We start from the raw sequence: 14,606 nt of genomic DNA, 5'->3' as shown, positions 1-14,606 counted from the left end.
CTGCAAAGGTCATGTACCCTTAAGGCCTATATAAGAGCATCGAGGAATGAAATATTCCGCTATGATGTTTTGGGGTTTGTGGGGGTTCGTGGTTTCTACGGGAAATGGAGGATATACTACGTTTTTTCCGGTATAGGAATTCTAGTTCATGCGGATCTATGCACAAAAAGAAAAGAAAAAGAAGGAACGAAAGAAGAAGAAAAAAACACTTATATTAGCAGCACGCGAACAGCAACAAGTGTGACTGATGAGATCATACACCATACTGTTCAGAACTGAATTTAATTAAATCGTCTAGATTCAAGCGAAGTTGATAATATATTTCTGTATTGATTTGGGTTTGATTTTCAATCTAATTCTGATCCAAACTGAAATCTGCTCGGAGTTTTATCCATAGGTGCCGTTTTGCAACTTTACATGAGAGATGGAATTATGGCCAATTGTAGCGATCGCGGTGCATTCCATCCTTATCGTGCAAGCCAGTACATCGGGCTTTAACATAACAGGTAAGGTTCCTAAACGTAGAATGTCCTGAAAGAGTACATCATTCATGTTTAACTTAATAAAAAATATTAGTTGTGCATATTTTCACCGAGACTACGGAGGAGCAGGAGGAGCAATGACGTAATACCTAAATATACCTTAATATTCCTTTCATACCACATATATGCCTATCATGGCATCGATAATGCCATACCCGAAGGAATGAATTTTAAAGGGGAAGTTCAAAGTAATAATATTTTCATGTGAGGCTCAGCGTTGTGTCGGGTCCCGGGGATGATTTTTGTAAGGGGGGGCTGAGTTAAATTTGGCAAGCAAAAAAAAAAGGGTTTCACTACAAAGATAATGTCATTTTGGGTCGCGAGAAATTTGACAAGCCAAAAAAAAAGAAAAAAGGTTGCAATACAAAACGAGGTTCTGCCGATCGAGAATAACTCACGCAGCATCCTCCCCCATGAAAATATTGGAGTGCGTAACCACCCCATCACCCCCACTTCCCAAATGACATGCGTTTTGTCAATGACAAACTTCAGGTCTGCCTAACGTAGCAGGCATCAAGGCAGTGTGATCCCCATCGACAGGGGCTTAAGAATATTTTTTTTTCTGTATGTCACTGAAATTGAGATTTGTCTGGACACTTTCATCACCCCTACAGCATATCATGGTGTTAATATTTTTCTCAGCTTTATTCTATTGGTACATGGTTCTGTTGCAAAATACTGCTTCATCATAGTTTTAATCTATGGTTGGCATTTGCATTATCTTAATTTTGAGTTACACCTCTTGAACTATTTTCATGTTGGCTAATTTGGCATTCCTTTGTTATTTAATGATGTCACCAGATTTACATTAATTCTACACATCTTTCCACATTTAGCAACAGCTCCAATAGCGTTTTGTGTCTTTTATTGCTGAATGCTATATACCCTTGCTGTTTTTGGTGTCCACTCCTCCTATTGCCATTTCTGTTTTTGTTTTACTTTATCAATTTATTGGCCTATAGAGCTTTGATGTGAGTCAATGAGGGAGCATTTATGCATTTCTTCACTCACACCACTAGAAATATAATTGTGGTTTTTTTATTTCTCAGATCCATGGCCCATTTCGAACAGTGTAGCATATATCAATTTGTAATAAAATAAGTTATCCTTATCCAATCTCTATTAAAACGTTAATGCTAGGCCTCTATGGCAAACGATGGAAGTATCATTTTTTTTTATTTGGAGGGAGGGGGGACTCTGCTTGTAACCATCTTGTCAGCCTTTAGAGTATTTCGACTTAATTTTATCTCCCACCGACGGGGCTTTACCATAGTAGTGTAAAGTGCCCTTTTTTATACGCACTGTACCGTATATTAAATTGAAAAGAAAGCGTCTGTTAGCGTCATTTTATCCTCTTGGCTTGGCGTTATCCTATCGCATTAAACAGTCAATGCGTGCGGCAGGGAGAGTAGACAGATACGGCCTATTTATGCTTCATAAAATTCTGAAAAAAAATAAAGCATTTATTTTTCCCCACTAAGATTTTATAAAAGTCTATCCCTCCCCCTCTTTTTCTCCCCCCTTCCCTCGTTTTTTTTTAATTTTTACCAGCCGATAGGGCACATCTTGCCCCCTTGCCCCTTCTCCATATACGCGCCACTCTTATACCGTGTTTACACTTATACCGTGTTTACACTTAATCGGCTTTTGAATCGGCTCGCGGTTCTGAACCGCGAGCCGATGCAGCACCGGCTTTTTCATAGCGTGTAAACGCGAGTAACTTGCATCGGCTCGCGGGTCAGAACCGGCAATTTGCACCACCAAAGTAGTAGGTTCAGAACCGCGAGCCGATGCAGAATCGGCTTTTTTTTACTACGTGTAAACAGAAAGCCGATTCTGCATCGGCAATTTTTGCGCATTTCATTTACTACCATTGTGACGTTATTGTAAGCGCACTGATCCAGCGTTCTTTTATTATGACGTATATTGTTGGTGTGCGTATCATTTCAGGTTTTTGCATCGGCTCGCGGTTCTGAGCTGAACCGCGAGCTGTAACAACGTGTAAACGCAAACCAAAAGCCGATTCTGCATCGGCTTTTGGTTCTGAACCATAAGCCGATCAAGTGTAAACACGGTAATATAATCGGCTTTTGGTTCAGAACCAAAAGCCGATGCAGAATCGGCTTTTGGTTTGCGTTTACACGTTGTTACAGCTCGCGGTTCGGAACCGCGAGCCGATGCAAAAACCTGAAATGATACGCACACCAACAATATACGTCATAGTAAAGACAACGCTGGATCAGTGCGCTTACAATTACGTCACAATGGTAAAGTAAATGAAATGGCACAAATTGCCGATGCAGAATCGGCTTTCTGTTTACACGTAGTAAAAAAGCCGATTCTGAATCGGCTCGCAGTTCAGAACCGCGAGCCGATTCAAAAGCCGATTAAGTGTAAACACGGTAGCTATAACGTTGTTTCCGACGTGCATACCATCGGTCGGTATTCTGTTTGTTTCGTTGGGGCGACTGTATCATTAGGTTCGGTATAATGAAGGTAACACTGCAAGAAACAAGAAAAATATTTAGTTTTTGTCATTTTTAAAAATGTAGATGTTAGGCTGGTGGATGGAGCAATACCAAGCGAGGGGCGATTAGAAGTCCTTGTACCTGATTACTCTACTGAATGGCAGACAGTTTCTTCATGGGGATTCGGTTACGATGAAGCGTCGGTTATTTGCAGAGAGCTCGGATACCCAGCCGCCAATAATGTAGATTCCTGGCAATTCGGGTTCGTAGATCACTCAAGTTTAGGAATAGAATGTGTTAAGGGTAAGTGTGAAAATATATTTCCAGTCCGTATCTCTTTTGATTTCATGAAAAAGAAATAGAATGTAAATTTTCTTAGCAGGGAAATTCGGACTGAAAACAATTTTATCTGAGTAAAATGGAGTGAAATTCACTTGTCAAAACGCTGAAAATTTCCACAAAGTAAGGAAACAGTTTTGTACACGCCGTCATGAATAGTCAATAGGTGGCTTGATGATGTCATGACCCTAATTTCCCTTATCTTATGTTATTTCATATTTACATATAAGTATGTGTGTGTTATGGTTATGTACCTGTAACAAAATAAGTTGCAGCAATTATTATCTTACCCAATTAATTAGTAGTCAATGCATTTTGAAGGACAGACTTCGAAGAAATGTAATTTTATATTAAAAATATATGACATCATCAGATTGCTTATCAATGAGGACATGTATGTTTCATCAAAATAATGTTAAAATAAAAAATGTCATAATTTTGTCATATCTCGACCGACTTTAATGAGGTTTTGTTTGTCTGATTTTACTTTATCTGTTCAAATCGTATTATTTTTCAGCCTGTTGTACCCCCCTTCAACCTGCATACTGCTACCTTTTTGTGACAGCCAACGAACATAGAGGGCAGCAACACCGGCCGTGTTTTTCTGAGGAAAAACAATTTATTAAGATAAAAATATAGAAATTGGAAATAAAAAAAAATCTACTGTCCGAAAGTTCGAAAGCGATTTCTTATTTTTTTTAGTTGTCACAGAAGTTGACCATCTTAATAGCAACACTGCAAGGTATGGCTGCCCTTTTCGTTTGTTGATGGCAGCCTACGCATCAACGCATACGTATAAAGTGGTCACTTTACTATTCTATGTGTCTCTTTTATTTCAGATGAAGACAGCATTGCCGAGTGCTCTGCACATCCCGATTACGTTAGCTTTTTTACTTCAGAAGTGATATGCTACGGTAAGGTTATTACCGTTACTTGGGGGATCACACACGTAAAACATTTCCAATAGACTCGTGTGTTAAAATGGCACTGTAAAAAAAATAACAAAAAAGTTGAAAATCGAGGGTCGAATGCTTAATACCAGTGGAGATACAAGTCTGACCGTCCATATCTGACCAGAAAAGGGTACCTCGACCAGCTCATTTGATATCGGCTGATATGAATACATCTCCTGACGGGTTTAAAGTCATCACGTGAATCAGTAAAATGACCCTAATACTTCCGCAGCCAAAAATAGTTCCAGACTCATCAATATTTCTTCCAAAATAGTTCCTAAATCATTAATATTTCTTCCCGATTTGGGCAAAATGATGAAGCTCAGTAGTTTCCTTCCCTATAATAAGTGTTGGGTGGTCAATCATATTCATATACTTTTGTAAATCAGCAATATCAAATAAAAAATAATTGAATTTTGGTTGGGTCGAATGAATATCTTTTGCTTTCGTGGCACCTAGGATACTACGATACCCAATGCCGAGGGTGAGAGCTTAGAGATCCATGTACTTTTAAGAGATGGAGTGACAACGGAATGCAAATTAATCTATGTAGCTTCCACTTTTTAAAGAAGTAAAAAAAAAATATACACAGGTGCACTGTATAGCCTTTGGTGGCGACCTGTGATGCCGCCAGTTTCATTTGAAAGCTGAAAAGTGACTGAATTAAAATAGCTAATTGGGAACATCTTCAATTCTATTTGATCAACAAAAAGTGGATATTAAACACAAAAAGAAAGTCCTGAAATTGGGCGAAGTTTTGTTTGATTTCGTAGAGTTTCAAAATGTGAAAAATCCTCAGAATTTGACAATTTTTCACACACTTCCGCATTACAAACACATAAAATGAGTCTGAGGCGTTATATCTATTGGTTGTGTTATATGACAACAATTGCGGCCGCATGCGGCCTGTCAGGTAATTTCAAACCATATCTAAATAATTATTGCAGCATTTTTTTTTGCTTTCCATGGTAAAAATTAGTAACATGTTTGCTCACGATATCTGATCAGAGGCAGCGAAAAGTAATTATCATTTCGAAAGCATGTTTCTTATTGTATCTGGCTAGTAAGTCTGTACGTACAGGAATCTTTTGTTTACAATCTGCATAAAAAATCCAATGAAACATATACCCGACATATTTCATCCTTAGCGGCATCAAAGTGGTTTTAAATGTAGTGTATTGGATGGTTCTCCACTCCTAAAACTCCTTGATCATGTTGATAGAACATAGTAGCGCGCATATTGTGATGTCATGGAATAACAAATTTTCGACAGAATGACAGAAAAAAAATGTCATGTATTGATACTGTTACGAATACAGAATGCATAATAAAACAGTCATAATTAGTAAGGTTCTTTTGAAATATTTCTTTTCATCTCTTTAATGAGGTTCTAGCCTCGGAGATAGGTGTCTTGTTTAAAAGGTAGAACTTTCTTTTTAGGCTGCGATTTTTTTCTTCTACATGGGAATGATATTTTTAACAGGGGGTGCTGGTTTCAATTCAGTTGAACAGAAGAAAAAAAAAACACAATGAAGGTCATCTTGGTCCACACTTCCACATTGCAAACGAATGAAATTAGTCTGAGGGAAAATAGGACAAGTAAAATAACTACAAAATGAAGGTGGTTTTTTTGGGGGTAATTTCTGCTATTTAGAATACCTACTAGATTTTCAGGTGAATTTGTATGGTTATCAAAACACACACCACCCCCATCAGCACCACCGCTTCCTAGGGCCATGATCCAATGTTAAAAGAACTTATTTTCATCGTTTCTGTAGAGAGAGGATATCTTGGATGTTACCCTCGTGATTTACCGGAGTTAACTGATGTTGAAGGGCCTTGGAGAAACTCTTCTGACATACAAACCGAAGTGACGATACCTGACTGCGTTACCTGGTGCAACCGCTCCGAAAATGCCTATACCTATGCTGCGGTATACAGAGGTGGCACTTGCCTCTGTGGGAATGCATCTCTGGCCATTAATCAGTCTGCCAGCGTTCAAGAATCGATGTGCAACGAGAGATGTACCGGAAGAAGCATCAACAACTGCGGAGGTCTTTATCATGTAGCTCTGTTCGATAGTAAGAATGGGTGATTTCAAGTACGGTGTTGAAATCTGGTGTTGGTGTTGTGACAACACCAACACCAGCCACAACACCGTACTTGAAATCAGGCTGGTGTTGGGATAATTGACCTCGGAAAATATGACGTATTTCCGGCAGTTCGTGTTGAATGCTGGTGTTGAATGTCGTCTGCTGAACCCAGCACTGCGGCTGGTGTTGACGATCTACGTGCAATATCCCCATTCACCAACACCAACCCCCAGGGATTGGGAAAATCATGATTTCAAGTTCGGTGTTGGTGTTGGTGTTGGCAATCTCAAGCTCGTGAACAGGCGGCGAACACGATGAAACATCCCCGTAAAATTAGCTTTTACAGTTAAGATGAGTACAAATCATTTGAGCTGTATATATTTTGATGAAGAATAATGTTCACTCTTTCGAATTCTTGAATTAATTACAACATTGGTATTCTGTACGATGAGAATTTTATGCATTTCTCTCCGATTTCATTTTCGTCGTCGAGACTTCTCGCGTGAAGTTGAGATGATTTAGCAGCGCAGCGCAGAGGCGTGACGTCATGTGCTATCGATAACGCAATCGGTATCATTCCTCTGAACCCAGCTCGGTGTTGGAGCTCGGTTCAGCGGCCTTTTTACGCTCTCAACACCAACACCAACATCGAACACCGAACTTGAAATCACCCAATGAGGCCTATTTATTTCTCTTCTGCTGCCCGTGTCTAGCCTGATATACAGTACATGTACATAAAGGTGTTGTGGCTCAGTGGATAGAAGATCCGGTTTCGAATCCCACCACACGCGTCCTTTGACAAAGCGTTAATCTAAAAATGTTGAAATTATAATATAATTTTTTATTCATAATCTAACCTTAACAGTTAGGTAGTTAGTGAAGAAACTGATTATGTCACACACTATTATTGCTATTATTTTTTTTCCTCAAAAATATTTGATTATATTGGAAATAATCCTATCCCGGTCCCTATGCTATAAATCAGTGGTAGAGCGTCCGCCTCATGAACGGGAGGTCGTGGGTTCGATGTTTGGCCGAGTCGTACCATTAATGATGGGACCTTCTTGCTATAGGCGCTCAGAATTTAGAAAAGAGAAGAATAATAATAACATGTTATGCAGGGCCCGCTGGTAGAGCAGTTTCCAACTGAAGTGGCTACCGTTGGTAAATAAAATGTTATTATTATTATTGTTATCATGGTTCGACTGCTTGGTGAACTTGTACGATCACTATCAGATTATTATTGTTTAATAAGTATCCCTTAGATATCATGATATTCATTCCAGTGTCTCGACCCGGGTCTCGATCGCCCACAGGCCCAGCTCCTAAAGAGGTCCTATAAAACCAGTTCGTCGATGTTGTTATGTAGTTGATATAAAATCATGTACTCATGATATGCATTGTATGTATATATTTATATGATTATAATGTGATGTTTTGGTAGATAAACTTGAACCTGAACTCATAGGTCGACTGAGCCACTTCCCCACTGAAATCAAATGTTAGCAACCACCCCAAAATCAACAATAAGTCGCCAAGGAAGGTTCTCTTTAAATAGCCAAAATAGAAATTTGGTCTTCAAAAAGTAAAAAAGAAGAAGCTTACTTAATAGGGTAGTCATAAATCTTCTTATTTATACTGTCAAATTTGTAACGTTGAATAAACAAGACAGAAGTTTCTTTGAGAAAAGATTTTGCGAACTGCATGGAAGTTTCTTGAGATCGCACAGTCTGCACGTGCCATGCTTGAGTGAACCTAGAACTTCAAACACTGTTTCTTACCCCCATCTCACTAGATGGCGATTCCACTGCGATCGTCAAAAATCGACAAAGCGTGGTATAACGTAGCTTGATCGTGCCTTGATCTTTTCAATCTTCTCCGTCGTACCTTGATCTTTTCTGAAGCGGCAAGGATCGCCACCATCTTTATGGTCGCCACAAAAGTTTGAACATGTTCAAAACTTACGTAGCGAGATCGCGGAGGTGCTAAAGCGCATCACAATCGAGTCATGAGCGTATTGCAAACGACATATTCGTAGCTGTAACGGAGCCCCAACGCATAAAGCGTAGTATAAGCGCATTAAAAGCGGCACCGATCGCCCGTGGTTTTCAGGCCCGTTCCCAAGACAATTCTGCTACGCTGCTTCCGTTTACAAGGCGACTGCCTTGCGCTCGACACGCTTCACACAGCTTCCACCACGACGCTTCCTTTTTTGGGTGCCATGTGGCACACGTTCTCAGCATATGGAAAACTAGCGGACAGAAGGTCCTCGCTGCACGCGCGCACCCTTATAACACGCAGAATTCCCTTGCATTATACCCTTTTTTCACAAACAAATGTGTATCAAGGACAAGCGCTGATTCAGGTAGAATTTCCGCCCCCCTGAAATGAATGGTAACAACTTCTTCTATCAGATGACCATAATTTTTTTTACATTAAATTGGTGGGAAATATGGCACTTTATTACATTAAAATCACTAGAAACCATCCATAGTCAGGAATATGTATTGGGATAATGGGTTTGGGGGACATTTTTATAGTACCCGGGTGGATTATATCCGTCGTCACATCGGTGGGTGGTGGTATCATGAATTTCCGCCCAGATTACAATAAAGGGCACATTGTAAGGCAAATACTCATGAAAGAACCATGGAGATTGGTTAATGAGGAAATAGGGCACTTTTATCATCAAATCAGAGGAGATTTTCTTTGTGATAGTGATGTCCGAAGAGCAAACCTACACTCGTGACGGGTCCATTATGTATACGAGGGGTGCATCATAGCTTACCACTGCATAGCTAAGTCTGAAAATTAAGTTTTGCTTATTTCTTTCATTTTATAATGATGTTTAAATGTTCAAATAACGATAATTCATGACAATTGACTCAAAATATTGCTAATCAACGCTGAAACATTATCTGTGTATACATTTTATCCCTCTGTAATGCTATTTCCCCCATAAAGCCGCAATGGAACATTCCGCACCACTAGTCATACGATGATCGCGAGGTCTGCAAACGTCGTCTGCTATGTTTTTACATGTCCGGTACACTGCATACAAGTTTTCGATATGCCGCGACAGGCGTTCGCGTTGCGCTTTTGCTGCGCCGCTGATGACTGGGCAGCGATTGCACAACAACCGTCCGCGCTGCTATAAAACGCCGTGCCGATGGTGGCGGATTATCATATTTGCAACAGATTACGAGGCGATACCACGGCGTTTTCAAACATACCTCCCAGAAAAAGGACCAGAAAAGGGAAAGCTGCCCAAGCTACCCCTTTTAGGCTGGCGGTCGAAGATGAAGATCAAGGGGTTATGGTGGTGGTGGAGGAGGAGGAGGTAGAGGAGGAAGAGGAAGGGGTACAGGAGGAGGATGAAAATCTTACTGCTGAGCCAGCTGGACAGAGAAAAAAGACGCTCACATGTCTCGATGACGAAATGGGTTACCTCTGCAGAAATAAATAAATTGATTATGTTTTGAAAATAAATTGAATTCTAACCACAGTGACAGTAGACAACATCAAATTTTGTTAATGATTCGATCACTAATGTATTGATTGGGAAAGGCAATCTTTAGGGAGATTCTGGCATTGTGCCCCCCTCCCCCTCCCTTTTTATGAGTGCTCTCACACATCAGTAGACTACTTCTTGTCAACAAATTTGAAAGGAATTTACCAAATATTTTTGAGTGACAAACTTTGTGGAAAAAATAAACATAATATCAAAGATTTTTATGCTCTTTTATGAAATTCTGGATGCATCCCTCATATTAACTATTAGGCTCATCGACATCTTTTGAATGAAATTTCAAAAATATTGTATATTATCACTTAGGTGACAGCCAGGATCGGACCCTGTATCTTTTTGGCCTCCTCCTTCTCCTGTCCTCGCATTCAACTTTTAACTGATGTTCTTTTAGAATGCCAAGATGTATAAGTCCAACCAAATTCTGGACATCCATGTTGGTCGGAGGTTGGCAATCGACTGAAAAATGTGTCATGTGCCGCGATTAGTATGCCGATTGCTTGAAATCGTGTCAAGAGCCCATCATGAACGTAACATAATCGCTTCATTCGTAGCACCACCGTACCGAGGTCCTAATTAGCGTGTGAGCATCGTTGTACGATCACTTTGATCGCAGAAGCAGCGCATCACATCTGCCTCGAATCGTCGCAAGAAAGTGGCATCGTCGTACTTTCAGCGTATTACCAGCGCATTCAGCGCAGGTCGGTCGCATAGAAGTTGCAGTGCAATCGTCTCGCAGGCTAAAAATAGAATTCGAGGAAGATTCTGCTACGATTTGCGGGATTTACACAGATCGCCATGGTCGCCACGATCGCCTTCCTAGTGAGAGGAGAATGAAACTCTTGGAGCAAGTTAGCTTTTGTGAAAGCAGAAAAATCAAAGAATAAGATCAACAACAGTTTGAGTAAAATAGGACTAGCAATAGAAGAGTTATGAGCATTTGAATGTCGAGATCACTAATGCTATGGAGATCCTCCAATTGGCAATGCGACCAAGATTTATGATGTCACAGATGAACAATTCTCCCCTTTTGGACACTGAAAATATACTCCAAAACATCTCTTTTTGCTCATTCTAATCATATGACAATCGAGTCATCAATGATATAATGTTGTGAAACCTCTGTACTTGTCCTCTCATTAAGAGAACACCTCACCTTGTGATAGACTCTATAAAAGTGAGAATATAAGTGAAATAAGTACTAAAGTAACGAGGGAGTTGTACGTGTGTGACATCACAGATCTCGGTCGCATTGCCAATGGGAGGATCTACATGGCATTAGTGATCTCAATATTCAAATGCTCATAACTTTCTTATTATTCATTCAATCTTCCTCAAACTTTCAACAATATGTTTCTTTGATTTTTCTCTTTGATATGGATTAAGCTGGTTTCAAGGGTTTCATTCTCCTTTAATTTGTGAAGATCTCGCGTAGTTTCTTCTACATCTGCATGCAATCAAGTACTTTTATGGGTAAATTGTGATCAATTTTGACATCATTTTAAGCGTGGAATGTACTTTTTCAACTCAATAATTCAAATACTCATTTTGGGCGACTTATTAGTGGTTTTGGGGTTGCTGGTCACAGAATACTGTAATCAGTCGGCGCTTGTCGAAGGGACCTAACTTTTTGTTAAGTACCTTTCTAATAAAGCTTCAGTTTTGATGATACCCATCGTAACTTCCAAAGTGATATTTTTAGACAGTCTATTCTCTGGTGGGACACCGTGGCCTGATGAAAGCGATTAAGAATAATAAAAATAATAAAATAGGTTTATTTACCCAGGGAAGTTGCTTCACTTCTGAAAACTGTTCTCCCAGCGGGCCCTGCTATTATCATTACCCCGGCTTTAGCTGGGCTGCCTAGGCGCTCAAGCATTTAAGGAATTTCTTCCTACCGAGTACCCATTCACCTCACCTGGGGGGCGTTTCATGAAAGGACTTGTCGGACGTTTTATCCGACAAGTCCTGTTTTATCCGACAGTTACCATAGTAACAGTGCTTCTCAGCCAATCAGAATCAAGGAAAGATGTCAGATCTGACAACTTGCCGGACAAAAATGTTGATGAATCGCTCCCCTGGGTTGAGTGCAGCACAATATGGATAAATTTCTTGCTGAAGAAAACTACGCCATGGCTCGGATTGAAACCCATGCACGTCCCTATGTTTCAAAGTCAGAAGACTAATCCACTGGGCCACAACACTCCATCATTGAGATCACTATATGGAGATCCTCCTATTGGCACAGCAAACAAGATCATATGACATACAATTCGTTCACGTGAAACCTCTATTACATATCCTCTCATAAAAAGAACGCTTGATCTTGCTCCATTCCACCCAGTGAAGTTCCCACAACGTTGTTGAAATTGAAGTATGGAAATTCAAGGGAAAGTTTACCCTGACAAAAAGTTTATCGTAAAAGTAGCAGAAAAAATACCAAAAAAAAAAAGGTTTGAGAAAAATCCATCAAAGAATTGGAAATTTATAATAATTTGAATTGTTTGATTTGTGACGTCATATGCGAGCAGCATTCCTACATAGTGAATGGTAAAAAATCTATGAAATGTCATTTTCTCATAAAATTGAAAATAGTTTTTACTGTACGTTTTGTGTATCAATAGACAAAAAATTTCACACCCGATCATGAAAAGAAAACAAAAATAAGTCATCAGGTACCATACAATAAATAAAATTCATGTTTTTTTTTATATACATAACATATGGGGCAGCTGCTCGTTTATGACGTCACAAATCCAAAATTTAAAATTCTAATAACTTTCTTAACCTTTAACGAATTTTCCGCAAGCCTTCACCAATATTTTTTATCATTCTTTTGCTATTTTGTTTTACAACAAACTTTTCTTCAGGGCAAACTTCCCCTTTAAAAGGAAAAGCAAGTAGGCCGAAAACAAGAAAAAGAGGGGGAAATGCAAGAAAGCAGAAAGGAAAGTGTAAACAAAAGAGGAAATGTAAATTTGGAAAAGACAACATTTTATTTAACCTGCATGTACTTCGGGCCAGCAGAAAAATGAAAGAACTCGAGCAAAAGATATTACGTGTTAAATCGCACCATGTGTTTTTTTTTTTCTAGTCGAGACTTCTCCCGAGGCAGATGGCACAATATATGCAAAATTCGGCACCACCGAGTCTAGTTGGAATTTTGATAACTCGACTCTTTACCCTGAAACATCATCGACGTCATCTCTGTCTGGAAATGTCACATGTAATCAGAAGACAGAAGTACAGCATTTCAAAGGTAAGAATAATGGGTCCACTTCATTCTTATATTATTGGCCAAGTTCACAAGTTGGTAGGCCTGCAAGCAAAATGCTAAAGATAGACATGTCAAGCACATCACTGAAAAAAAATTATTTGAAAATATCATCCTCGCTAAACACCGAAAATTATGAAAATAGGGTGTGAAAAACTTATATTTTAAAATTTCTTTTGTAAATGAGGGTCAACCTCTTGTGATTCACTCAAGAGGATTCCTGAACTGTTGAAGAATCTGTAAAGAAAACTGAAAAAAAAATATATATATTGTACCATTCATACAAAAACAAAAATAACAAAATAAATGGGTAGTGAGTGACATCATCGACTCTCCCATTTGCATATCAATAAGTTGTGCATATTACCAACTGTTTTGTGAAAAATTATACAAATTTGAAAAGTCATAACGTTTAACTTAGGTCCGAATTTTATGAAATTGTAAGCATTATGCCTGATTGATTTTCTCTATTGAATGAAATCAACTCTTGATCCGGGGTGGACTTGACCTTTCATAAGAAGTCATTTGGGAGTTTAGGCGGCGTTTTCCGTTTGTAGGCCTATTTTCTTCTGCGACGCATTTATAAACGCTTATCCAGGACTATTTCCATCTTTTTTTTTTATACAGATTGTGGATTTCTAGGATGCTATCCCTTCCATTTATCAGAGTTAACGAACCTTGAAACTCCTTTTGGAATCACATATAACATTCAAAACATGACGATACCAAACTGCATTACCTGGTGTGAACGCTCTGGAAAGGCCTATCTCTACGCTGGTGTACTTACTGGTGCCTCATGTCTGTGTGGGAGTGCATCCATTTTCATTGACCCGTCTTCTCGGGTACCTGAAACATCGTGTAATTCGCCATGTATCGGACGAAGGAGTGAATTTTGTGGAGGTCCATCTCACGTTGCTCTATTTAACAGTAAGAATCCTATCCATTTCTCCTTGTAATACCGTTTTTCAGTAACTCATGACTGATTTTTTTGGTCCGCACCGGCCTAAAATAGTCCGCACCACAAGCGTTCAGTAACTGTAGCAGATCCGCGATACTTTTACGATGGCGTGTGTGTGTGTATTTGAGTTTTGTCAGACGTGTATCAATCAGATATGATTATTTACGTCTGGACCGACCTTTAACGTCACCATCTGAAAGACGTGACCAGGGCTCGAACCTCTGCATCAATTTGTAACTTCCCCACATAACTTGGATTACAGGCGCACGCCACAAGGCCCAGTTTTACGATGGCGCTGGCATTCTGGTAAAAGCAGCACCAAAATAGCCCGGGCATGGCGTAGGCTGTTGCCGGGGGGGGGGGGGTACTCGAATTATAACATGATACATTATGTGCAGGCGCCAACTCGAAAATAGGGGGCTCTGGCACTAAATTTTGGTCTTAAAACGGGGG

At 39.6% G+C, this 14,606-nt stretch overlaps 1 protein-coding gene across 2 annotated transcripts in view; it reads left to right on the top strand.

Moving 5' to 3' along the window:
- The first annotated feature begins 207 nt into the window (after window positions 1-207).
- LOC129280928 (uncharacterized) overlaps window positions 208-14,606 on the top strand; it is a 28,004-nt gene continuing 13,605 nt past the window's right edge. The window contains exons 1-6 of one of the 2 annotated variants that reach the window (XM_064112296.1): window positions 208-506; window positions 3,095-3,313; window positions 4,189-4,263; window positions 6,081-6,383; window positions 13,016-13,180; window positions 13,823-14,122. In XM_064112296.1, the coding sequence (XP_063968366.1) occupies window positions 425-506; window positions 3,095-3,313; window positions 4,189-4,263; window positions 6,081-6,383; window positions 13,016-13,180; window positions 13,823-14,122 (1,144 nt within the window). In that variant the 5' untranslated portion in view covers window positions 208-424. The remainder of the gene's footprint in view (window positions 507-3,094; window positions 3,314-4,188; window positions 4,264-6,080; window positions 6,384-13,015; window positions 13,181-13,822; window positions 14,123-14,606) is intronic. The other variant, XM_064112297.1, reaches the window with a different exon arrangement.

Source organism: Lytechinus pictus, chromosome 17 (assembly GCF_037042905.1).
Source record: "Lytechinus pictus isolate F3 Inbred chromosome 17, Lp3.0, whole genome shotgun sequence".
Classification (NCBI taxonomy): domain Eukaryota; kingdom Metazoa; phylum Echinodermata; class Echinoidea; order Temnopleuroida; family Toxopneustidae; genus Lytechinus; species Lytechinus pictus.
This window is presented reverse-complemented; position numbering and strand designations above follow the sequence as displayed.